Source organism: Symphalangus syndactylus, chromosome 11 (genome assembly GCF_028878055.3).
Source record: "Symphalangus syndactylus isolate Jambi chromosome 11, NHGRI_mSymSyn1-v2.1_pri, whole genome shotgun sequence".
NCBI classification, from domain to species: domain Eukaryota; kingdom Metazoa; phylum Chordata; class Mammalia; order Primates; family Hylobatidae; genus Symphalangus; species Symphalangus syndactylus.
In genome coordinates this window covers 103,011,978-103,036,810 of record NC_072433.2, presented here as the reverse complement: position 1 = coordinate 103,036,810, position 24,833 = coordinate 103,011,978, and the positions used below count along the sequence as shown (strand labels likewise).

The 24,833-nt window shown below is 39.9% G+C and overlaps 1 protein-coding gene across 1 annotated transcript; it reads right to left on the bottom strand.

The window, feature by feature from the left end:
* Positions 1-3,780: 3,780 nt before the first annotated feature.
* Positions 3,781-4,632, bottom strand: LOC129492693 (uncharacterized). The gene has a single exon (XM_055297891.2). It carries the CDS (start codon positions 4,577-4,579, stop codon positions 4,232-4,234), a length of 348 nt encoding a protein of 115 aa, XP_055153866.1. The 5' UTR covers positions 4,580-4,632; the 3' UTR covers positions 3,781-4,231.
* Between the last annotated feature and the right edge of the window lie 20,201 nt (positions 4,633-24,833).

The following is a 24,833-nucleotide window of genomic DNA, read 5'->3' as shown; positions in this document are numbered from 1 at the left end:
TAGCTACAGGGAACACATCTCCAGAAACCGACTCTGGGAGACCCTGTCTTCAAAAACGGCAGCTTAGCTTCTCGTGTCACTGGACAGTGAAAACCGTCTAGCACCAAGCATAGGCTAACGGCCACCAGACATTTCAGAAAAATCTTTACTATGAAGGAGAGAGATCAATTTTTACTTCTTGGTATTAAAACAGAGTATACAAACGTAATCCTAATAAACAAGTGTGTCTCACTATCAGATGCGTTCAAAATATAAACAAAAATTTTAAAAACATCCTAAATCCAAATGTTTTTCATCTTATCAATTAACTATAATAAATTAATATAGTCCATTTACTCTATGTGGATCAACAATGCTTTTATTGAATATAAGTCTTATGATAAGCTTCTCTTCCACTGAGAAAATATTAAAATAAACTTTGCACTTTTTCCTGCAAAATAGAAGTTCGTTGTCAGATGAAGTTACAACTGTTCCTTTTGGAAGATTAAATTATTCTAGCAAAACTAGAGATTGTGTTTACTTTGGCAAACTGGGGTAAAACAAGCAATCTTCAAAGGTGCTCAGAATAAATATTTTGTGGACGGAACTGAGAGATATTTGTATCGATTGACTAGAGAGGTCAAGTACTAGATACTAAGGTGAAAAACAGAAAAGTTACGAGCATCTACACAGATGTATTTTCATAATAATTTAATTCATGAAGAACAAAAGTTGAAATATCAAAAATCGGAAGACACTTTCAATTTTTAGTACTTCATTATTTATGTTCCAAACCACAGGAATATAGCTCAGCTTCCTTTTGCTGGAATGGAATACATGTGAAGATGTTATTTTAGGTTATCCACTCTGAACAATGCATTCTCAGAACTTAATATGATAACCACCTCCTTAACAATACCACGTTTCATTTTTGAACTCCAAACCAGAGTTTAGCCTCTCAGTGAGAGTTTTCTTGTGAATTAGAGAAGTCCTAAAATTGTGGTTTCATGATATTCTGTTCTATGCTCAAAGCTGGAGCTGAACTGCAGAATCTCAATGAGCTGTGAGGTATCTTGCAAGTAATTTATCAAAAATAATAATTAAAATCTCAATGTGGGATTTAAAAAATCCTTTAAAATGAAAAAAGTGAGATGATATAAAAATCAAATAGGCTTTTTAAAAGGAGTTCTCTGGGCTGGGTGCAATCGCTCATGCCTATAATCCCAGCACTTTGGGAGGCCGAGGCGGGTGGATCACAAGGTCAGGAGTTCGAGACCACCCTGGCCAATATGGTGAAACCCTGTCTCTACTAAAAATACAAAAATTAGCCGGGCATGGTGGCAGGTGCCTGTATTCCCAGCTACTCAGCAGGCTGAGGCAGGAGAATAGCTTGAACCCAGGAGGCGGAGGTTGCAGTGAGCTGAGATGGCGCCACTGCACTCCAGTCTGGGCAACAGAACGAGACTCCATCTCAAAAATAAATAAATAAATAAATAAATAAATAATAATTTTTTAAAAAAGGAGTTTTCTTCCCCTAATGCAAGAATCCAGTTCAACAATGCAGACCGCCCCCACACATTACAACCTCTTGTTCTCCAAACCCAAAACACAGAAAATGAATTTTAAAAGATAATTGCACAAGGATGATTAAAGGCAAGAGTGGATAGGAAATTTCAACACATTTTTTGAACACTTCAAAAAGCTCAGGATGTTAAAACTCCACTGAGGAGAAGAGCAATGAGAAGCAGGGGGCTCCACTCCAGAGAACCCTAGAAAGGCTTAGGATTTGGACATATCTGTTTCTATGGAAGGTGGCAATATGCTGTGGGAATAGAAACAGGGGGCTTGCCTGAACACAAATGGAGCAGCTTGACTCCCCACTCAACATTTTATTCATTTTTTATGGCCCAAAGACTTCACATTACCGCCCCACCCACCTCCACACATACACATAAAGTAGAGATTTGTTCTTTGGCAGAATTGAACGGAAATGGCTCTGATCTCAAGACACTGCACCCAGCAAAGGGCAAGGGTAGGCCATGGGAAGGGAAATAGGAAGACTCAACATACACAAACTGAACTCTGGACCCTCCTCTCATTTTAGCAGATGGCAATTTCTTCCTTCCAGGTGCACAATCCACAAATCTGGGAGTCCTCCTTGACGCCTGTCTTTCTCCTATACTTCATACCTATTTTATCAGGAAATCTTGATAAAATAAATCCAGAATCTGACTACTTCTCACCACCTCTATTTCAGCCACCCTGGTGCAAGCCACTCTCTGATTTTCTCCTGGATTACAAGAACAGCCTCCTAACTGGTTGGTCTCCCTGATTCTAATGTTGCGCCCTAAAGTCTATTCACAACATGGGTGCCAAGTGATTCTTTGAAATCTGAGGTCAGAGCCTGTCATGCTTCCACTTCGAAGCATATAATGGCATCATGCTACCTTCAGTAAAAGCCTTCCCATCACTTACAAGGTCTTCCTTTCACTTCTCCATCCTCCTCTCCCTTTTTCCTCCTCAATTACTCTCCAACTATTATATCAATCTTTTTTTTTGCTTTTCCTCCTACATAACAAATCTGCTTCCACCTCAGGGCCTTTGCACTTGCCATTCCTATTACTCTGACTCAATTGCTCTAACTCTCTTGCTTTTGTCAAGTCTTTTTGTTCAAAAATTAGTTTCTTAATAAGGTCTATCCTGACCACCTTATTTAAAATTGCAACCATGTAACATTTCTAATCTCCCTTATTCTTCACTATTATTTTTCCTTTTCTATAAAATTTATGACCTACTAGAACACTATTTAGTTTGCTTATTTCTTGTATATACTGCTTATTGTATGTCTCCAGGTTGCTAGACATTAAGCTTCATGAGTACAGGGATCCTTCCCTATTTTGTTTACTGATGGATTCAAAGTGTTTTATTGTAAAATTCAAATCGAGAAGTATAAAGAAACAAAAATCAGCCATAATATTTCGGAGTGTTTCCTCAGTTGCTTACCATCCTCTGCATACTGCCACACACTCTTCACCTGTGGATGCCTCCTACCACTGGGCAAGGCCACAACGCACCATGAATCCAATGGCTAGCTGTCTCCACACCTGCCCAGGGCTCCAGGAGAAGGCAGGTTGGTAATGCTATGGATTCATAGTGACCAGTGACCAGTCCCTGCTGTGCCTCCAGTCCTACCACTTTTCTCTAATGTCTTGCTTTTTCACTATCTGCCACTATTTTCACACCTTCACCACCTTCCTCACTTATAATTTCCTCCTCCTTCCCCCTTGCCTCCTACTTCACAGAGAACACAGAAGTCAGTAACTGGGAACCACTTCAACTTTCCAAACCAGACCTATCTTCATCCACACCCTTGTTTTCTTCTCTCTGGACACAACAAATAACTTGTGCTTCTTGTCTAAGGTCAGTTCATTCACTTAGGCTCTGAATCTTATTCTCTCACATTTTCTTGGAAATCTTATCTTCTTTTTTTTTTTTTTTTTGAGACAGAATCTCCCTCTGTCACCCAGGCTGGAGTGCAGTGGTGCAATCTTGGCTCACTACAACCTCTGCCTCCTAGGTTCAAGGGATTCTTCTTGTGCCTCAGCCACCCAAGTAGATGAGATTACAGGCATAAGCCACCACACCCAGCTAATTTTTGTATTTTTAGTACAGACGGGGTTTCACCATGTTGGACAGGGTTGTCTCGAACTCCTGACCTCATGATACACCACCCCCCTCTGGCCTCCCAAAGTGCTGAGATTACAGGCATGAGCCAACTCGCCCAGCTATATTTTGCTATTAATCTTACTCTTTCTCACTCTTACTCCGACTTTCTTTCCTCTCCCTCTCTGTCACACTCTCTCTTCTCGTTTAAACATGCTGACGTATGTAGTTTTTAAAAGGATGCTTCCTTGATCTCCTATGCCTGTCCATCCATTATTTTATCTCCTGTATAGCAAAACTTCTTTAAAGAGTATGTGCTTTTGTTGTCTCTGTTTTCTCACCTGTTACTCTTCAAATTATTCCCAATGAAATTCCAACCCTATCATCTCTTGAAACTTCTCACTCTAAGATCACTATAATGTCCACATGGCTAAAGCCAAAGTTCTCACCTTATTTGGCCTCTGCAGCATTCATCACAGCGAATCACTCCCTTCTGTTTGACTTCTGGGACCATCTGCCCTTGGTTGATTCTCTCTTCTCTGGCCCATCTTTTCAGATACCTTTGTTGGCCTTTTCTTCTACCCAAACATTAAATATTGGAGTTCTTCAAGGCCTGGTCTTGGGTCATATTTTCTTCTGACTCTGTGCTCTTTCCCTGAGTGATGCTATCCTGTCCCATAGGTTCAGAAACCACACATATGCTGATGAATCCTTCATTTATGTCTGCAGCCTCAACCCCTGTATCCACTGGCTCTTTGGCACTGGTGCTGGCTGTGTCACAGGCTCCTCGGTCTGAACTGGACTCAGTTCTTTCTCTCAACCTCTCACCCCACAATATCTGCTGCTCTTCCAATTCGTCCAGTGTTTTCTCTCTTGGGAAATGGTATCTCCCTTCCCACCCCCAATTGCTCAAGCCAGAAAGTTGGGAGTTAGCCATGTTTCCTCCCTCTCCTTCTCTCGTCACATGGAATCAATTGCCAAGTTTATCAGTTTTACCTCCAAGATATCTCTTTAATATTCTCTCTCCTCAGTGCCTCAACACACTCCCCTGCCAGGCTAACATCACTCCTGACCTCATGCCCTGCAAAAGCCTCTTAACTTTTCTCCTGGTATAGGATTGCTAATTTCGAGGCCCATCTTATCCACAGGACAATTTACTCCATGAAGGCAAAGATAAGAGCTGTCCTATTCATCACTTTATTTGCTATTCCTGTTACACTGCTTGGCATAGTATATGCCTAATAAATCTTTTATAAAATTTGGGAAAGAATATAAGATTCCTGAATTCCAATTAACTACGATTTCACTTTAAGCAAACACATCTTTTACTTAGCTCCAAATCCAAAAGCAAGAAAAAAATCTTCCCAATAATGAGAGCACAAGATGTCACAAATTTATGTACTTTGCATTACTGCAGTCCTATGAAGATAACTTCAGAACCTTGGAGCACAGGAGGGATATGGATGGGGAAATCATGTTACTTGCCCCTATCACACAGCTGGTTGGTGGAAGAGTAGTATCTAGAACTCCAGGCTTCTGGCTCCCATTCCAGTCCCTTTTTCCCGCATTGTCATAGGTAGGACTTATTAATGCAGCAATATACACAAAATTAATCTTACGGTCCTAAGAACTTTATTTAGCTTCCCCTGAAAATCCTGGAATTCTGCCTAGGTTATAACTATCATTCACCAGGAGCAGCAGGCTATAAACAGGTAGAAGTGGGAGTAGAAACTAGCACACTGAGTAGTAATGAGATTACCCTGAGTTGTCCAGGATAAAATCAACAGAGGTATTTGGTTATATTCTGCCTACCCTGTTTTAGGAGACTGAAAATGTAAGATTTTCTCACAGAAATAGTTAATATAAAGAATTGGAGGGGGTTAGGGTTCTTGCCTACAAAATTTATTTAGGTAGAGCAGTTCATTTTTCCTAGGAATACGTGATAAACTACAAGTTATTGTTTAATGGAAAAAGTTACAAATTCAATGAACAAGTTTTGACAGTCCACTTTGTCCTCTTTGCTCCAACTCTATTTATTACCATGGAGGTTATATCTACTAGCATAGATTCAGCTTCAACAATGTTATTACTAAGGCCAAGAATCATTTTCAAAAACTAGAGGACTGGAGAAGGTAGGATTATTGCATATAATTAAAATGTTTAAATCCAAATTAAATCTATCTTTGAAGATAAAATCAAAACGTCTATGATTTCCTGTGCTTTTTGGCTATGATTATGCAACCCATTTTCCAATTATTATCCAATGGCTTTATAACTCATAAGGCTGATTGTCGATTTATATCACAGGTTATTAAAGCATGTATATTAATATATATGTACCCATATATATATGGCTAATTTTATCCCACTGTTTTTATTTTCAGCACAACACCATTGCTTCATACATTTTTTTTCTTCCTAGGACTCAGGTTAGCTTTTCTAAGTGTTCACACAGGCTTGAATTAGCAAGAATTAAAATTGTTACAACTATATTGAGGTTATAAAGTCCCTATAAACTAGACAGCTCCACTTTACTTGAGCTACTTAGTCTGCAGTTCTGCTCGAAAGGTGCAATTGCATCACTGCTACATAAGAGATGTTTGGACACTTCTATAGTGCCATGAACATTATAAACTAGAAAAATAGGTTTTTAAAAATGTTCTTTGTTACAGAAGCGTTTCTACCTAATCTTTTAACTTTCTTCCTTTCTTTGCATAAGAAATGCATTAGGAGATATACCTAATGCTGAATGACGAGTTAATGGGTGCAGCGCACCAACATGGCACATGGATACATATGTAACAAACCTGCACATTGTGCACATGTACCCTAAAACTTAAAGTATAAAAAAAAAAAAGGAAATGCTAAATCTATCATGCCCACTTCATTAATCACGGAAAAAGAGGCTGGTGATCAGCTTGACAAATTGTAACCAAGGTGCTGGTTCTACCAATATATGTAGCAGAAGGGCATATATATTGCTATCTCATGTGGAGCTCTTATGTGCTACTCACTCTACCAAGCACTTTAATGTATATGCATTTCATTTACTCCTTATAACAGTTCTACAGGCCTTTGTTTTTATCTCCATTGAACAAGAATGGAAACTGGCGCTCAATGAGCTTCAGCAATTTGCTCAAAAATACAGAGCTGGTAACAGGCAGAGTCAGGATTTAAACCCAGGTCTCTGAGCCCTGCCTGAAGTCCATGCTACTTCCATCACTCAGCATGTGTCTCTTAAGAATCTTTCTGTTTATTCACTAATATTTGAAAATGGCATTTAAATGAAGCAAAAAGAAACATTTAAAATGTGTAGAATATATTTTTTTAAAAATAAAGGAAAATTTTCGATATCTTCAAGTTTCATTATTCTTATTGACCTTCTTTGACTGACTTCCTTTTTCCTTGAAGTTACCTGATTCCAGGCTCTGCCTCAGCCATTCTCCATCTCCAGTTACACTATCAGTTCCACTTTCTCATAACGGCAGCATTCTAGGTTGGTTCTGTGTCACACAGTTAATCTGATGGAGCAGTTTAAAGCATTCTGTGCTACCAAAGGGGTTATGAAACACAAATGTTGTGTTTCAAGGCCCTAATAAGAGGGACATAAATCCTTAAACCACCAAAGCCTGGAGAATAAATGGTAGCAGCTGGGGATATGTAAAAGGAAAAGTTAGATTTTGCATGTTTTCCATGGAAGTTTTAAAAAATCACCTCAATTAGACAGCTCATGCACTTTGTGGAAACATTATAGTGTTATTACTGACATCATCTGTGCTGGCCTGTGCCACCTTGCTTAATTCCACCTAGGACTAGCCAGCTAGCCTGGCATCACTCATTCCAACAGGGCCACTCCCCTTCATTTATTAGTATGTTTACCAATAGTCACTTGGGGAACTGTTTCTCCTTCAATCCCTCCAGGGTTCAACATTAAAGTTATGGAGACAGAAGCAGCAAGTTCAGCTGGGTCATCATAAAAGTCCAGGAGAAGCAAGACGAAAAGAAAGAAAACTAAATGACAAAACAAAGGAGGAAAACCTCCCAGCAGAGAGATGCTGGTGAAAAGTAGTTTGCTACACTGGCCAATGATGTAGCTTGGGGAAAATTTTGCCACAAGTATTTGCTAACTACTGAATTTAATTAAAGTAGCATTGTTGACCAAAACCACAATCCACTATTAAATGTTTGTGTGAAAAGCACTGGAAATGAGATCCGTATTTTCTAATAACCATGACAAGCTTTTAAAAAAAGAAACAATAAATACATTGATGGGAAAAGGGTAGCTGCTGCCATATTTGCCACAGTGAGTTCCCTCTACTTGCTCCATCAAAGCAATTTACTTCAATTATAATTGGAATTTCATTTGGTTTTCTTTAGACACAATTATCTATTCAGAAATATTTGTTATATATATGCCAGATTCTGGGCTAGGGAAGTCGAGACATGTACACAAATAATTATAATACCTGATGAAATGCAATTGTGATCAGAAGACCGTGAGCTATATTCAATACTGAGAATATAGCTCTTGGCATTGAGTTACAATACCAAGACGTACAAGGCACTCTCTAGAAAGGAATCTTCACTGGCTGTCAGACAGATGCCAGGGGAGGCCTAACTGCATAATAGCTAAACACATAGACTTGGGAACTGGGCAAACCTGGATTCAGCCTGTCTTTGCCATTAATCGGTTGTGTTGTCTGGGACAAGTTTATTGCCTTCTCAAAGATATAATTGCCTCATGCATAAAAGGGAGATAAAATGCTGCTTACTTCACAGGGTGCTTATGAAGACTAACTAAAATAATCTAGATGGTGCCTTGTCCATAGCAGTGCTAAAGAAATAGTCCTACTAGTATTATTGAGCTCGATGCATCTGTTACGATTATCTGGTTTAATCAATAGAGACTGACTTTGGCTAATAAAAGCAAACAAACAAATAAAAAGGAATTGATTGGTACTGTCAACCAAATAACAGAGAGGGGCTTTCTAATAGAAAAGATATTCATTTGGGAATAGAGCATTGTAATGGGAACATGCATGCCATAAGAAACCAAGTGCATATTTAGGAAGGTAAAGGAAGACAAAGATTTTTAAAGGAAAAAATGAGAAGGATTACAGAATTGTTTTAAAATAATTATCCTTGTCTACGAAGATCAATAACAAGGGTGATGCCAGTGTGAGGTTGGACAGGCAGTTGCTGGGCAGATGTCCTTGTAGATATATATAAAATTAATGGGGAGTCTCTTTGGGAGATCACTGTCACCATTTTTCAATCCTGTATCACTTGTCTCAGATTTACAATCCAGGGAAAAAGTACAAGATTGGCCTACACCTTTAACACATGATTGGCTATACCCACTCCTTGGACATGGAAAGGAAGGAGCAAAAAGTCAGAGAAATCTTGAAAGCTGTGAGTGTTTTCTGATCAAGGGAAATAGAAAAGGGGACATTCATCGTTGAGGAGTCTAATGCTGAGGAGGCAAAAGTAAACAGGCAGCACCACTGCAAAATTGAGCAGGAAAAAGTGAGGAGGGTGAGCGCCATCTGGAAGATTCGTCAGGGAGGAGGATCTGCGCTGAGTGGGACGAGTAGGGGCAAATTTTCCAGGGGTACCTGGAAAGCTAACAAGAGTTGTTCAGTGATGGAGTGATAACAAGTTAGAAGCCACCGAAGAGATCTGAGGAAGACTAAATGGTGATGAAAATATATTTCTCATGTAGAGTTTGGCAGGGCTGCAAGGTGACCTGGAAAGGGGAAAAATAAAAAGCATATTTGACTTCAGAATTCTGTGTGAGATGATGAAGAGCTAGACTGAGGTGACGACACTAGGAAAGGAGGAAACTATCCAGGTAAGAGAGATGTTGCCTTTTTTCAGAGGAAAATAATTTTATAAAAGGCAACAGCATAGATAGAATCAAAATATCAAAAAATAACAAGTGTTGAAGGAGATATGGAGAAATTGGAACTCACATACACTATTCATGGGAATGTAAAATGGTGCAGCTGCCTTGGAAAACAGGTAGTTCCTCAAATGATTAAACTTAGAGTTACTATATGACCCAGCAATTCCACCCCTAGGTATATGAGCAAGAAAAATAAAAACATATATCCACACACAAATTTGTACACTAGTGTTTATAGCAGCATTATTTATGATAGCCAAAAGTTGGAAACAACCCAAATGCCCATCAACTGATGCATGGATAAACAAAATGTTGTGTATGCATACAATGGAATATTATTTGGCCATAGAAAGAAATGAGTACTGATATGTTCTATAACATGGACGAACCTCAGAAACATTAGGCCAAGTGAAAGAAGCCAAGTCACGAAAGACCACATATTGCATAATTATATTCATATGAAAATTCAGAATAGGCAGATTATAGATACAGCACATAGGTTAGTTGTTGCTTAGGGCTGGGGTATAGGGGACGGGAGAGCATGGAGCTAAAAATACGGAGGTTCTTTTTTGAGGTGATGAAAATGTTGTAAAATTAACTATGGTGATGATTGCACATATCTGTGATTATACTAAAGACTGTTAAATTGTGTACCTTAAATGGGTGAGTTGTGGGATATATAAATTATATCTCAATAAGTTTTTTTTTTTTTTTTAAGTCAACAGAGCTGGGCGCAGTGGCTCACATCTATAATCCGAGGACTTTGGGAGGCCAAGGCAGGAGAATCTCTTCAGCCCAGCAGTTTGAGACCAGCATGGGCAACATAATGAGATGCTGTCTCTGCAAAACATTTAAAAATTAGCTGGGCATGGTGGCATGTGCCTGTAATCTCAGCTTCTTGGGAGGCTGAGGTGGGAGGACCTCTTGAGCTGTGATCACTGTGATTACAGTGAGCTATAATCACACCACTGCATTCCAACATGGATGGGAGCAAGACTCTGTCTCCAAAGAAAAAAAAAGTTAACAACGGGTGGCAGTTTGGCGCAATGGGAAATGAAGTAAAGGAATGAGTCCAAGATATTTCCAAGGCAATCTATTTGGGCCAATGGGAGAAGGCAGCTTTAAATGTGTTTTCTCTTTAGTGACAGTGAAGGAGACACATATTTAGTGAAGTGACCAGAAAACAGTGATGTGAGACTGCTCTTCCCACAGAAGGCCAGGTGGGGTCCCTGCTTCTTGGGCACCTGAGCTTGTTTTAGAATGACAGAACACATCAGGGACCAGATTTCAGAGGCTGCTACAACTCCACAGAAATTTAGAAGTAGAAGGAAACTTTCCACTTTCCTCAGAGGGCTAAATGGCAGTTGATTTATAACAAGATGTTTTTGTTGCTGCAGGACTTTCTTGACTTCTGTCTGCTGAATGCAGGTCCTGGCTGGCTCACCTCAATATCTGCATTCCCACCGACTTAACTCCCTGTGTTGCACATAAGTTCTGCTCAATAATTCTGATAGTAATTTCAAGCGTAGATTTTCACTTTTACTATTTTACCAAATGTTTGAAATACAAAGAGTTATACCATCAGCTCACGCCTGCCAAGCCCCATCAGCCTCACCCTACAACTCTGCACAGACATTTAGCTTGCTTTTTTGTGACTTTGCATGATCTGTATAATTGTTCTTGCTAATTATAAGATATTTATATTTGTGGAACAATATCACACATATTGGATGACTTCATCCTGTGTGTTTGTGGCATTTCTGGCCTTCTTCTATCTGGTTTTCCTCTTTTATGACAAAATTCCAAGGGAAGCCAATAACTAATGGTGCCTAAAGAGAAAGGCGGGAAGCCCCACTTGGTGATCTGAAGATGCTTGTTAAATCAGGTCACTGACCAATCTCTACATATTGTGTAAACTTTGGAAACACACATCTATGTCATATTGGGTCTGACATAAGGAGTGCTATAATGATTGTTCCTACTATAGTTGTGCTCCTTGACCAAAAAAATCACCTCTCTCTCTATTGAGGAATCAAGTAAATCTGCACAGTGATGAGTGTTTCCAGGTCTGAACCTGGCACTTGATGAACATTGTCTTATTTAATTCTCAGAGAGGAGCAAACAGTCCCAGAAAAGCAAAAGAACTTGTCCAAGGTCGCTTAGCCAGGATTTGAAACCAGGCCTTCCTGTTTACAAAGACGTGACTAAATCTGAAAAGGCTACATACTGTCATTCCAATTTGATGACATCCTGGAAAGGGCAAAACCATGGAGACAGTAAAAAGACCAGTGGTTTCTAGGGGATGTGGGGAGGGACAGATGAATAGGTGGAGGACAGAAAATTTTTAGGGCAGTGAAACAACTCTGTATGATACTATATTGGTGGACACAAAGCATTATATATTTGTCCAAACCCATGGAATAGATCATACAATGTGTGAACCCTGATATAAACTATGAACTTTGGATGATCGTGGTGTGTCAATGTTAGGTTCATAATGATAGAAGCTACAAATGTATGGAGGTAGGGGGTATATAAGAAATCTCCATACTTTCCACTCAATTTTGCTATGAACCAAAAATTGTTCCAAAAAATAAAATCTATTTAAAAAAAAATAAAGACTAGGCTGGTAGCTGATCTGTTACAATGGCTTCAACTGCTTAATACTCCCATGAGTGTTATATCCTACATTTAAGAACCACTTATTTACAAGTGTTAAATGCATTTGAGTGATGGGCCATCACTTAATAATGCCCTTGAATGGCGGCAGTCTCCAATCCATGCTAGGAGATGGCTGTGCAACAGTTCTCACAACTGGGGAATGGCCACAACAGAACCAAATATAGTAACTCCCTGCCACCCAAGGAGGAAGAATCCTAAAAGCAGGCCTGGTTTTTTCTGCCTCACTTTTCCAGTACTTGAATATTGACCATGTCCAAACTCAACATTGACAAATAATTTACTCACTTCCTTCATTTTGAAAATCATCCTCTTTTAAGAGGAAATATAATCCATATACTTCTGGTTCCTTTATACTTAGATCATCAGCAATATGTTCTTTTGCAGTCGGTGTCCAAATATCTTTTGCAATAGATGTCCAAATGTCTCTGGAGACTTTTTTTTTTTTCACGAGGGCAGGAAGCTGCATTTGGACAAGAGTAATCACCGAAGTTCACAACTTGAAAATTCAAACCAATAAGGTTTAAATTGCAAACTTGCCCAATCCTTAAACTGAAAAGACTCCAAAAAGCAATAATAACAAGGAGCTGGCAAGTATTCATACATGACAGCTGGAAAAGGGGGTGGGGTGGAATGAGAGAAGAGGACAATGACTGATGTGGACACCATGGGGAAACCAGGACGTGCAGGGTCCTTTGTCGAATCCAGGAGGCATGGTGTCCTTGGAGTCCTGATGTTCTTGTTGTGGAGTCAGCAGGGGCAGTAGCAGCCAGGAGAACACACCAGGCACCATGAGGGAATTCATGTTGGAAACAGAGTTAAGACTTAGATCCATATTTTATATAACACTGAAAATTTGCAGCTGGGCCCTGAGGCTCTTACTTGTTCAGATGTCATATATAAAGCTCTCTAACTTTGCTAGCCTGTGACAGAATTTCAATCTGGAATATAGATAAAAGAGTACGAAAAGCTGATTTTTCATAGTCAGTGGATTAAACAGTAACTCTTTTGATGATACTTATATAATGTAGTAACTTACTATGTTTATTTTTATCCTGATTTAGAAAAGACTGAGGATTTGCTCAGTTACAGTAAACATCATCAAATGGAAATAAAATTTTATTAGCTTGAAAAAAACAAGAGTAAATAACTTGTTCTTAAAATCATTGACATGTAAATATATCCTATCATTAATTGCAAATAATAAAGAATAAAGACTAAGTATGTAAGAAATCCGACCAAGTGGGCATTCTCCTGGAGAAAAGTTAAAATTAGATGAGTCCTTGTTAAAAGAATCATGTTAAAGCATTAGTTGTGGAAGTAACAATAAAAACATGCATGATGGGGTTCTGCTGTGATGTCATGAGCCTCACAGAGACACAGGCAAAATAGGCGAACATGAAATTATTGTGGCGTAGACAAATTCTACATGGGGTGGTATGCCTCTGAGTCTTATATTACTCACATATATTGTTCTGTAAAGTGCTACTCCTGGCCTCTTTACCAAGGAAAGACGTATTGTGAGGAAGAGGGAGTTGGGGTGCACGAAGAAGAGAAAGCTCAAGGAGGCTCTAGGAACCGAGGAAGGCAGAAAGAGAAAAGATATGTAATGCAGCTTGAATGGTGTTTATCCGTTTCGTTGCTTCATCACTTTGAACCCGTGGTCCTCAAGTACATTGGAATAGGAGAAGGGAGATTGTGGAGGAAGCCCACAGCTCTTAAGTTCCTCAGTCCAGAGGTGCCATACATGACTTCTGCTCATAGTCTATGGGCCAGAACTAGTCACATGTCCCATCTTAACTGCAAAGGAGACTGGGAAATTTAGGCAAGTTCATGGACAATTGGTGATCCCTGGCTGGTTCTGCCATAAGCACCTACCTATCTGTGCCTGTACTTTGACTCTCTTTAGGTCTCCTTGGTGTCATTTCCTGCTATTCATTGAATTAGGTCTGGTATGTCTCAACAGTTCCCAACTCCACAAAATGAGTCAACAACTGAGGGAGGTCATGGAAGGATTGCAGTACTGGAAGTCCACCACACAATACACACCACCTCAGGCTAGAGCTGTAATGACGTGGAGCAAACAGAGAGCTTCCTGTCAGTGTCTGCATCATTTATGCCATCTCTGGATCAGGTAACATGGAAATTGAGAAAAATGGTTCCAACAGGTGCTCAATTCTCAATCACCGTTTCCATTTTCCTTTAAAGAAGGATATATTCTTTTTACTGGAAGAGAAGCCTGGCAAAGAGATTTCAGGTGCAACTTAATGGAAGGAAAAATGAACCCCTTGAGGATGGTGTGCAGGAATGTGTGGATGCAAGAGTACGTAAGCATGTGCCACATATTCTTTATGCCTCATTCATGCAAGAAGTTGGGCTGCAATGCTGCACAGGGTATACCCCTATGATGCTACCTCACATTTTCCAACGTTGTGAGCAAACAGAGTTAAAGATCAGCAGGAAAATTATCCCATCACTGCCTGTCACCTCAGCCTGTACCACGAAAACTCCCTACTGCTACTGTAATGCCAGATGAGGCCACCCTGAAAGAGCAGAGAGTGGGCCAGAAGCAAGGACAATGAGGCTCTGTGCTTTCTATCTGGCCTAAAAAACATGGAAGCCAAGAGCAGTGGCAGGTAACCCAGAGTGGAAGTCTGAAGGCTCAGGAATTCTGCTACCACCAAATGTTGACCTTCAAGCTATCTATGTGTACTGGCCTTTGAATATATCCAGGTTTTGTACATGAATGAGGTCACATGTATGCGTAATGCCCCAAAGATACCACTTTACCCACGTACTAGAAGAAATTCCACTGTTTTCTGTCCAGGGATTCTCTGGCCTTAGATATCTTCCCAGTGATGTTGTCAACATGAATTAGAAATTTACTGAGCCAGACGTGGTGGCTCACGCCTGTAATCCCAGCACTTTGGGAGGCCAAGATGGGCGGATCATGAGGTCAGGAGATGGAGACCGTCCTGGCTAACATGATGAAACCCCGTCTCTAATAAAAAATACAAAAAATTAGCCGAGTGTGGTCGTGGGCACCTATAGTCCCAGCTACTCAGGGGTCTGAGGCAGGAGAACGGCATGAACCCGGCAGGCAGAGCTTGCAGTGAGCTGACATCGCTCCACTGCACTCCAGCCTGGGCAACAGAGCAAGACTCCGTTTCAAAAAAAAAGAAAAAAAAAAAAAGAAATTTACTGCCATCACTAACGCTATTCCTTCTAAAATGATTCTGGAATAGGCTCCTTGAGGCTAGTGAGGGCCAGGGCTAGCTGCAGAAGTTGTACATTCTTGAATGGGCCAACTTTTCCAATTTATTATACATATTTGATAAATGCGGGGCATGCAGTACAGTAAGCTAAATGTTGTAGGGTTGGTTCTCCAGAAACAGATACTGAGATGGAGTTTGGGTTGCAAGATGTTTATTAGGGATCAATACCTGTGATGGGAGGGGGTTAAAGCAGGATTAGGTAGAGGGAGAAGTCAACAGCAATGTAGGTCAACCCAGCAGGGATCTCTAGAGTGGGTATGGTCCTTCAGAATTGTCCCAAAACAAATATCCTGGGCTTTATATTCCTGAAACAAATGGCCAGGCCTTGTTCTGTCACCAGATGCACAGTGCCCAGGATGGGCATGACTTTGGGCAAAGTGAGTCTCTGCAGCTGAGGCAAAACTAACTGATTGTACTACCCACCACTTGTCAGCAAATCCTTCCTTGAAGAGGGATCTCAATGGTTCATACCTGTGTCTACCACACTGATGGGTTAGTCCAAACCAAGGAGGGAGGTATGCTGCTTTATTCCTCATCCCATTCAAGTCTTTTAATCTTATCTCTTGAAAAGGAAGTCAGAATTGCGGACACGAGTGCCTTTACAAGTTAGGCAGCAAGCCTGAGCTTGCCACTAACATTCATCCATCCATCCAGCAAGTAAGCATTTATGGAGCATCTGTTCTGTGCCAGGCACTGTGTTAAGTGCTGGAGATTGAGACATTAATGATTGACCTCAAGGGCTACAGCCAGCTGAGCAGACACCTCATGGATGGGCTTCCCAGTCACATGGATTCCTTCTACTGTGGGAATAGTTTTGATGCACAGTGGGACCCTTTCATCAAACCCAATTGATCCAGTGTTGACACTCAACCCAAGCTGATGCAATCCAATTTCCTACTCTGGAATGTGTAAATTGTAGTGGAAACACTGTGAATGGGGAGTGTTGAAGCAGAGAGGCATTAATGGCAGGGCCCTGGAGAGAAGGTTCATGCACACCACATATCATTGTTTTAATACCAAAACACTGAAAATAACTCACATGCCCATTAATGGAAGATTAAGTAACTGGTCATGCAGCCATATAGTAGAATATATATAGCCACTAAAATTATAATGATAAGCTCTATTTATTTCTGTGGTATATATCCATAACATGTTATTTTAAAAAGCAGCATTTAAATATGTTAAAATGGAAAGATTCAACACATATAAAATATCTGCTTATCACTGGAGTATAGAAATTAAGCCTGTGTTTCACTTTGTTCTTAAAATATTTTCTTATCCTCTGGATCTTCTGCAACGAACATATGAGGCCAGCATTATCCTGATACCAAAGTCTGACAGAGACACAACAAAAAAAAGGTAATTTTAGACCAATATCCCTGATGAATGTCGATGCAAAATTCCTCAATAAAATACTGGCAAACCGAATCCAGCAGCACATCAAAAAGTTTATCCACCACGATCAAGTTGGCTTCATCCCTGGAATGCAAGGCTGGTTCAACATATGCAAATCAATAATCGTAATCCATCTCATAAACAGAACCAAAGACAAAAACCACATGATTATCTCAATAGATGCAAAAGGCCTTCGACAAAATTCAACTGCATTTCGTGCTAAAAACTCTAAATAAACTAGGTATTGATGGAATGTATATCAAAATAATAAGAGCTATTTATGACAAACCCACAGCCAATATCATACTGAATAGGCAAAAACTGGAAGCATTCCCTTTGAAAACTGGCACAAGACAGGGATGCCCTCTCTCACCACTCCTATTCAACATAGCGTTGGAAGTTCTGGCCAGGGCAATCAGGCAGGAGAAAGATATAAAGGGTATTCAATTAGGAAAAGAGGAAGTCAAATTGTCCCTCTTTGCAGATGACATGATTGTATATCTAGAAAACCCCATTGTCTCAGCCCAAAATCTCCTTAAGCTGGTAAGCAACTTCAGCAAAGTCTCAGGATACAAAATCAATATGCAAAAATCACAAGCATTCTTATACACCAATAACAGACAAACGGAGATCTAAATCATGAGTGAACACCTATTCACAATTGCTACAAAGAGAATAAAATACCTAGGAATCCAACTTACAAGGGATGTGAAGGAACTCTTCAAGGAGAACTATAAACCACTACTCAGTGAAATAAAAGAGGACACAAACAAATGGAAGAACATTCCATGCTCATGGATAGGAAGAATCAATATCATGAAAATGGCCATACTGTCCAACATAATTTATAGAGTCAATGCCACCCCCATCAAGCTACCAATGACTTTCTTCACAGAATTGGAAAAACGACTTTAAAGTTCATATGGAACCAAAAAAGAGCCCGCATCACCAAGACAATCCTAAGCCAAAAGAAAAAAGCTGGAGACATCATGCTACCTGACTTCAAACTATACTACAAGGCTACAGTAACCAAAACAGCATGGTACTGGTACCATACAGATACTTAGACCAATGGAACAGAACAGAGGCCTCAGAAATAGCACCACACATCTACAACCATCTGATCTTTGACAAACCTGACAAAAACCAGAAATGGGGAAAGGATTCCCTCTTTAATAAATGGTTCTGGGAAAGCTGGCTAGCCATATGTAGAAAGCTGAAACTGGATCCCTTCCTTACACCTTATACAAACATTAATTCAAGATGGATTAAAGACTTAAAGGTAAGACCTAAAACCATAAAAACCCTAGAAGATAACCTAGGCAATACCATTTAGGACATAGGCATGGGCAAGGACTTCATGACTAAAACACCAAAAGCAATGGCAACAAAAGCCAAAATAGACAAATGGGATCTAATGAAACTAAAGAGCTTCTGCAGAGCAAAAGAAACTATCATCAGAGTGAACAGGCAACCTACAGAATGGGAGAAAATTTTTACAATCTACCCAATTGACAACAGGCTAATATCTAGAATCTACAAAAAACTTAAACAAATTTACAAGAAAAAATCAAACAACCCTATCAAAAAGTGGGCAAAGGATATGAACACTCTTCAAAAGAAGACCTTTATGCAGCCAACAGACACATGAAAAAATGCTCATCATCACTGGCCATCAGAGAAATGCAAATCAAAACCACAGTGAGATACCATCTCAGGCCAGTTAGAATGGCAATCATTAAAAAGTCAGGAAATAACAGGTGCTGGAGAGGACGTGGAGAAATAGGAACACTTTTACGCTGTTGGAGGAACTGTCAACTAGTTCAACCATTATGGAAGATAGTGTGGTGATTCCTCAAGGATCTAGAACTAGAAATACCATTTGACCCAGCCATCCCATTACTGGGTATGTACCCAAGAGATTATAAATCATGCTACTATAAAGACACATGCACGTGTATGTTTATTGAGGCACTATTCACAATAGCAAAGACCTGGAACCAACCCAAATGTCCATCAATGATAGACTAGGTTACAAAAATGTGGCATATATCCACCGTGGAATACTACGTAGCCATAAAAAAGGATGAGTTCATGTCCTTTTTAGGGACATGGATGAAGCTGGAAACCATAATTCTGAGCAAACTATTGCAAGGACAGAAAACCAAACACTGCATGTTCTCACCCATAGGTGGGAACTGAACAATGAGAACACGTGGACACAGGGCAGGGAACATCACACACTGGGGACTGTCGTGGGGTGGGGGGATGGGGGAGGGGTAGCATTAGGAGAAATACCTAATGTAAATGACAAATTAATGGGTGCAGCAAACCAACATGGCACATGTATGCATATGTATCAAACCTGCACGTTGTGCACATGTACCCTAGAACTTAAAGTATAATAAAAAGAAAAAAAAAGAAATTGAAACTTAAGTACAATATGATTCATATAGGTTGCTATTATTATTATCATTATTATTTTAAGTATGAGCTCAGATGACTCAACTTGAAGTAAAGATTCCTAGCAGCTCAGGAGCTCTGCTATGAGAGGAATGTCCATGAAACGCTCGGGCCGTCAGTTCACATCTTCTCCTTCTGCCCTTCCTCCCCCTTCCGCAGTGTGTAAGTTGCTCAGAATGCTCAGCTGTGAGCATCTCTCAGCTGTGAGCTGACTCTTCCTAAAACAACTAGAACCGTCCCCTATGTTTTCCACATGGGATATCAGTGCTTTTCTCACATTTTTTTAAGCCTCGATCTTGATATTTTAATTCTTTTTCCATTTCATTTCTGTAAGACTTTCCTGGTTGTGAAATGTTAATGTGGTCAGTTCATGTTTCATTAACTTCCCCTCAAGCCTATGGAGATTTTTAGTTTGCTAAGGACATGTGGATATGGCCAGGCCCACAAATGTTGGCTGTGCACTGACTCTTTCAACAAAATTCAAGGGGAATTCCCAGTGTGGTGAGAAAGGCACGTCCTACTGACAGGAAGAGGGAGGGAAAGGTGAAGCTGAAACATAAGCAAATTCCTAGGAGCAGCAGTGTCTAAGGAATGCATTAAGAAATAGGGACTGCCAGCCGGGCGTGGTGGCTCATGCCTGTAATCCCAGCAGTTTGGGAGGCTGAGGTGGGTGGATCACGACGTCAGGGGTTCGAGACCAGCCTGACCAAAATGGTGAAACCCCGTCTCTACTAAAAATACAAAAATTAGCTGGGCATGGTGGCGGGCGCCTGTAATCCCAGCTACTCAGGAGGCTGAGGCAGGGGAATTGCTCGAACGCAGGAGGCGGAGGTTGCAGTGAGCCGAGACTGTGCCACTGCACTCCAGCCTAGGCGACACAGCGAGACTCCGTCTCAAAAAAAAAAAAAAGAAAGAGGGACTGCCAAGAACATAGTGCACTTGTTAGTCCCATAGGAGCAGAGCACAGCCTCAGCATTGTTACCTCTGGATAAGAACATGCATGAATTCAGAGGCCAGGAAGTTCCAATCTCTTCAAGGATTAAGTTAGAGAATCCTAAGGGATAAGAGTCTGGCCATACAGTTCCAGGAAGAAGCTCCAACATCTGTTCCATCTGTGTCTGGGCTCAGACTGGGACATCATGAAGCCAACTGGCAAAATGTGTTATTTCCCCTGGCCAGAAGCATAGCATCTTTAGAAATGTAAATTCTCGTTGACTTTTCTCCCTATTCCATATGTTGTTTTCATCGTTGGGTTTTGTTTTTCTTCTTGTCAGATTTTCTTCCTAACTACTTCAAACCTTGACCTTGGACACACCTCAAAAAGAAAAATGCTGCCACCACAGATTCTGTGAGCCTGGAAGACGGTAGCTTTGGGAGGCAGGGAAGAGAATCAAGAATGATCAGATAAATTCTGATCATTCTACTATTATTTAGAAATGGATCTAGATGTGTTATATACACTTGAATTTCATCTCATGAAACTCCTACAGGATCTGCCTGGATCTTTCCACTACCGTAAAAGCGCCTTAGTGGTTGGGCCAGGTGCATTGGCTCACGCCTGTAATCCCAGCACTTTGGGAGGTCGAGGTGGGTGGATCATGAGGACAGGAGAGTGAGATCATCCTAGCTAATACGGTGAAACCCTGTCTCTACTAAAAATACAAATTGCCAGGTGTGGTGGCGGGCACCTATAGTCCCAGCTACTCTGGAGGCTAAGGCAGGAGAATCGCTTGAACCTGAAAGGTAGAGGTTGCAGCGAGCAGAGATCACGCCACTCCACTCCAGCCTGGGCGACAGATTGAGACTCCCTCTCAAAAAGAAAAAGAAAGTGCCTTAGTGGTAACAATGGTGTGATGAGTAACACTTTACCTTTATCATTTCTATCCCAATTAGTGATCCTTTATGAATAATCACACCTTGATTTACACACAGCTGCTTCGCTTCTGTAAATTAAAAATTAAATTGTGTTTCATTTTCATCTTTATACCTAGTCCTAGATTTGATCTATTGGTTTTATAAACGTATAATCATAGATAATTCATTCTATCAAATTTGATTGTATCTATTGGTTTTATAAATTTATAATCATAGAACTTTGACGGTCTATGATTATCTACAGGCAAATAACTTCTAACAAGGTGAAACCTTCAAGAGAGTGCCCTGATACTTACATTGGCTTTCACATTCCCCCTGCTAGTAAAATCTTAAAACACTCCTTTCAGGAAGACCAACAGCAGAATAACATTGAATCCCAGAATGTATGATTTCCTGAAAATTACAAGCCAGTCATCGAGTTAATTAAAATGTTAAGACACATGCCCACCATACAGTAGAAATCCAAAAGGAAGGCCAGTTGAAGAGTAAAAGATTTATTTAATATTTTTCTCCTTTCTAGTTCATTTCTATTTGGGTTGGCTGGTTTTTTTTTTTCTTGGAAATTTGTACATGTGACCTCTTTCTCAGATATTTGCAGGCTTTTGGCCTGGTGCACAAGGAAAGCATTGACAGAGAGGGAGATGTGGAGGAGGACAAAGCCACCAGGAAATGGCAGTGAGACTCAGACAATGGTTTTGTTGCTTGTCCCTGGACTCTGATGATTTCTGAAAACCATTACACCTTGTTTTGAGAGCATTGTCAGTTTATAGGATGAATAAAGTTTTCTTCAAGGTCGTATATTACTTCATAGTGGAGCTGGGGTTCTGCAATCCCTGTGGTGCCTAACACAGGGCTTTGTACACAGGAGACATTAGAGAAATGTGTATTTGCTAAATGTGGGTGAATTCCTGAAAGTTGTGTGTGAATTCCATTTTTATAAATTGAATAATACTTTTAAAACATATGGGGGGCATGTTTAAAAGAATACTGCATTGGATCATTTTGTAAAATGAATATCTACCTCAATTTATGTATTTTGCCGGCAGAATTAGGTTTATCAGTTTTCCTTAAAACTGAGCTGAAGGATGCATGCAGTGGCTCACACCTGTAATCCTAGCATTTTGGGAGTCTGAGGTGGGTGGATTTCTTGAGGCCAGGAGTTCGAGACCAGCCTGGCCAACATGGTGAAACCACGTCTCTACTAAAAAGACAAAAATTAGCCAGGTGTGGTGATGCACGACTGTAATCCCAGCTATTGAGGTGGCTGAGGCAAAAGAATCCCTTGAACCCGGGAGGCAGAAGTTGCAATAAGCCGCAATTGCTCCACTGTACTCCGGCCTGGGCGACAGAGGGAGACTGCCTCAAAAAACAAAAACAAAAAGTGAGTATGAAAATCCTTTGTTACTCATCTGCAACATGAAGGGCTTAGACTCTTGGATTGATCTTGATTATTTGTACCAGTACTAAAATTCCGCAGTTTAAAAATCTAACTCCAGTTAACATAAAATTTTGAAAGGTGAGAGATCTGGCCACCTTTGCTGCTTTGAGGTGTAGGAGAAGAAAAATAAATTTTTCTTCAACCCTCATAGGTTCTTAGTTAGAACAGCTCCCTGTAACAAAAGGCAGATTAACAAGAGAAAAAGAAGCAGATGTGTATTTATATGTATATTTCATATATACATGGGAGACAGCCAGGGAACAAGTAGTTTTCAAAAAGGTGGCTTCGAATACCAGCTAAATAGCATCATCAACAAAGAATAGTACATTTTTAAGTAGGTAGTGACAAGACAAAGTGAAAGGATTTTAAGCCTCCAAGGGCGGCAACGCCTGGAAGGCAAATGAATGGCAGATAAAGGCCACTTAGTAAAGCTCGTCCATATTCATGTTCATAAGGGTCTGAAACCGTCTTCAGCGCTTAACCTTTATTCTCCCTGGTAGAGAAGCAGGCAGGATACATTTTGTCTTTGTGAGTCTATAACCTGCTTTTAGGCGAATAGAGGAAGAGCAAAGAGCTTTCCTGAATCTGCTTCTTCTTCATTGCCTTCAGCTCAGTCCTTCATATTTTAGGGTGAGATATTCTGCTTTTCCACAAAGGGATAGGGAGAAAAGGCAGTGACTCTTCTCAAGATTTGTATTTTTTTCATTTACTCACAACAAACTCCTTATTGCAATTATATTATCCTGAAACAATTATTTTTATCAATTCAGAACCACCTCTGACATTAGGCAGAGCTCTACTGTGAAGTCAGTAGTGTATTGTTTGCTTTTAGGTATGTTTAATTCTTAACTAGAAACTAACTGAGCTCTCCTGGATAGAAGTAGGATCAGGTGAGCATTTCTCCTTCCTGTGGGGGCTGACTGTAAAAGATGTGATGTATCTTAATAGCAAAATTACACAATTAAGGCACTGAGTGTGTATGTGTTCCCACATGAAAAAAAATTAAGCACATCCTTTCTTGTTTTTGTTTTTTCTTTCTTTTTTTTTTAAATCAGCCCTCTCAGATTGATTGTTTTTTGGTTTTGATTATGTAATTAACTGCAATCAAATGTACTGATGGATTATGGTCATTTAGCAAACCTTCTCTTAGACTAAATATTGTGCATATCTTTATAAAATGAAAAGGTATGTTGGCTCCTATTACAATTAGCATATTGTCAGGACAAAAAATTCTTGCTAATTAACATCTCTGTCTCCAACTTCTTCATTTAAAAAGCACAGTGACTTTAATGCTTTAATAGAAATAGCATAATTTAAAAAAATAAGTCAAACAGTTCAGAAAATGCCTACAAAATCCACTATTTAGGTGCAGTGGCCCTTAACTGTGGCGGACAGTGTTACAGACATTTCTCCATGTATATACAGAGAGAAAAATGGATGGAAGGAAAGATGGAGGTATGGATGGATAGAAAAAAGAAGGAAGGAAAGAAACTCATGCCATATATGTGTTCTGGGTTGAAAAATTTTGTTTTTAAATATTTTCTAATTTTTAAATAGTTTTACATTTACAGAAAAGTCACAGAGATAGTACCAAGGGCATAAGGGGACCCTCACAGTTTCTCCTATTGTTAATGTCTCACATTAGTATATTAAATACATTAGTCAGTTAAAACTACTCAATAAATATTGATATACTATAATTAACTAAATTCCACACTTTATTTGAATTTCTTTTCACCTGCTTTTCTTTTTCTGATCCAGGATTCTATCCAGGATACCACATCATATTAATCATTGTGTCTCCTTGGACTTCCCTGGGCTGTGACAGTTTCTCAGACTTTCTTTGTGTTTGATGACCTTGACAGTCTTGAGGGGTAGAAATCAAGGTACTTTGGAGACTGGCCCTCAATTTGTCTATGTTATTCTCATGATTATATTTGGGGTTATGGATTCGTGGGAGGAAGAGAACAGAGATAAATCATCATTCTCATCTTATCATATCAAGGGTACATGCCATGAACACAACTTATCACCAATGCTGGGCTTGATTCCAGGGCTGAGGCAGTGTTTGTCAGTTTTCTCCACTCTTTGTTCCCCCTTCTATACTGTACTCATCAGATGGAAGTCATTGTGTGCAGCCTGGACTTAAGGGACAGGA

What these genes read in the sequence shown, in the direction of transcription:
- LOC129492693 (XM_055297891.2), bottom strand. Translation starts at nt 4,579, where the DNA reads ATGGCTAACTCCCAACTTTCTGGCTTGAGCAATTGGGGGTGGGAAGGG.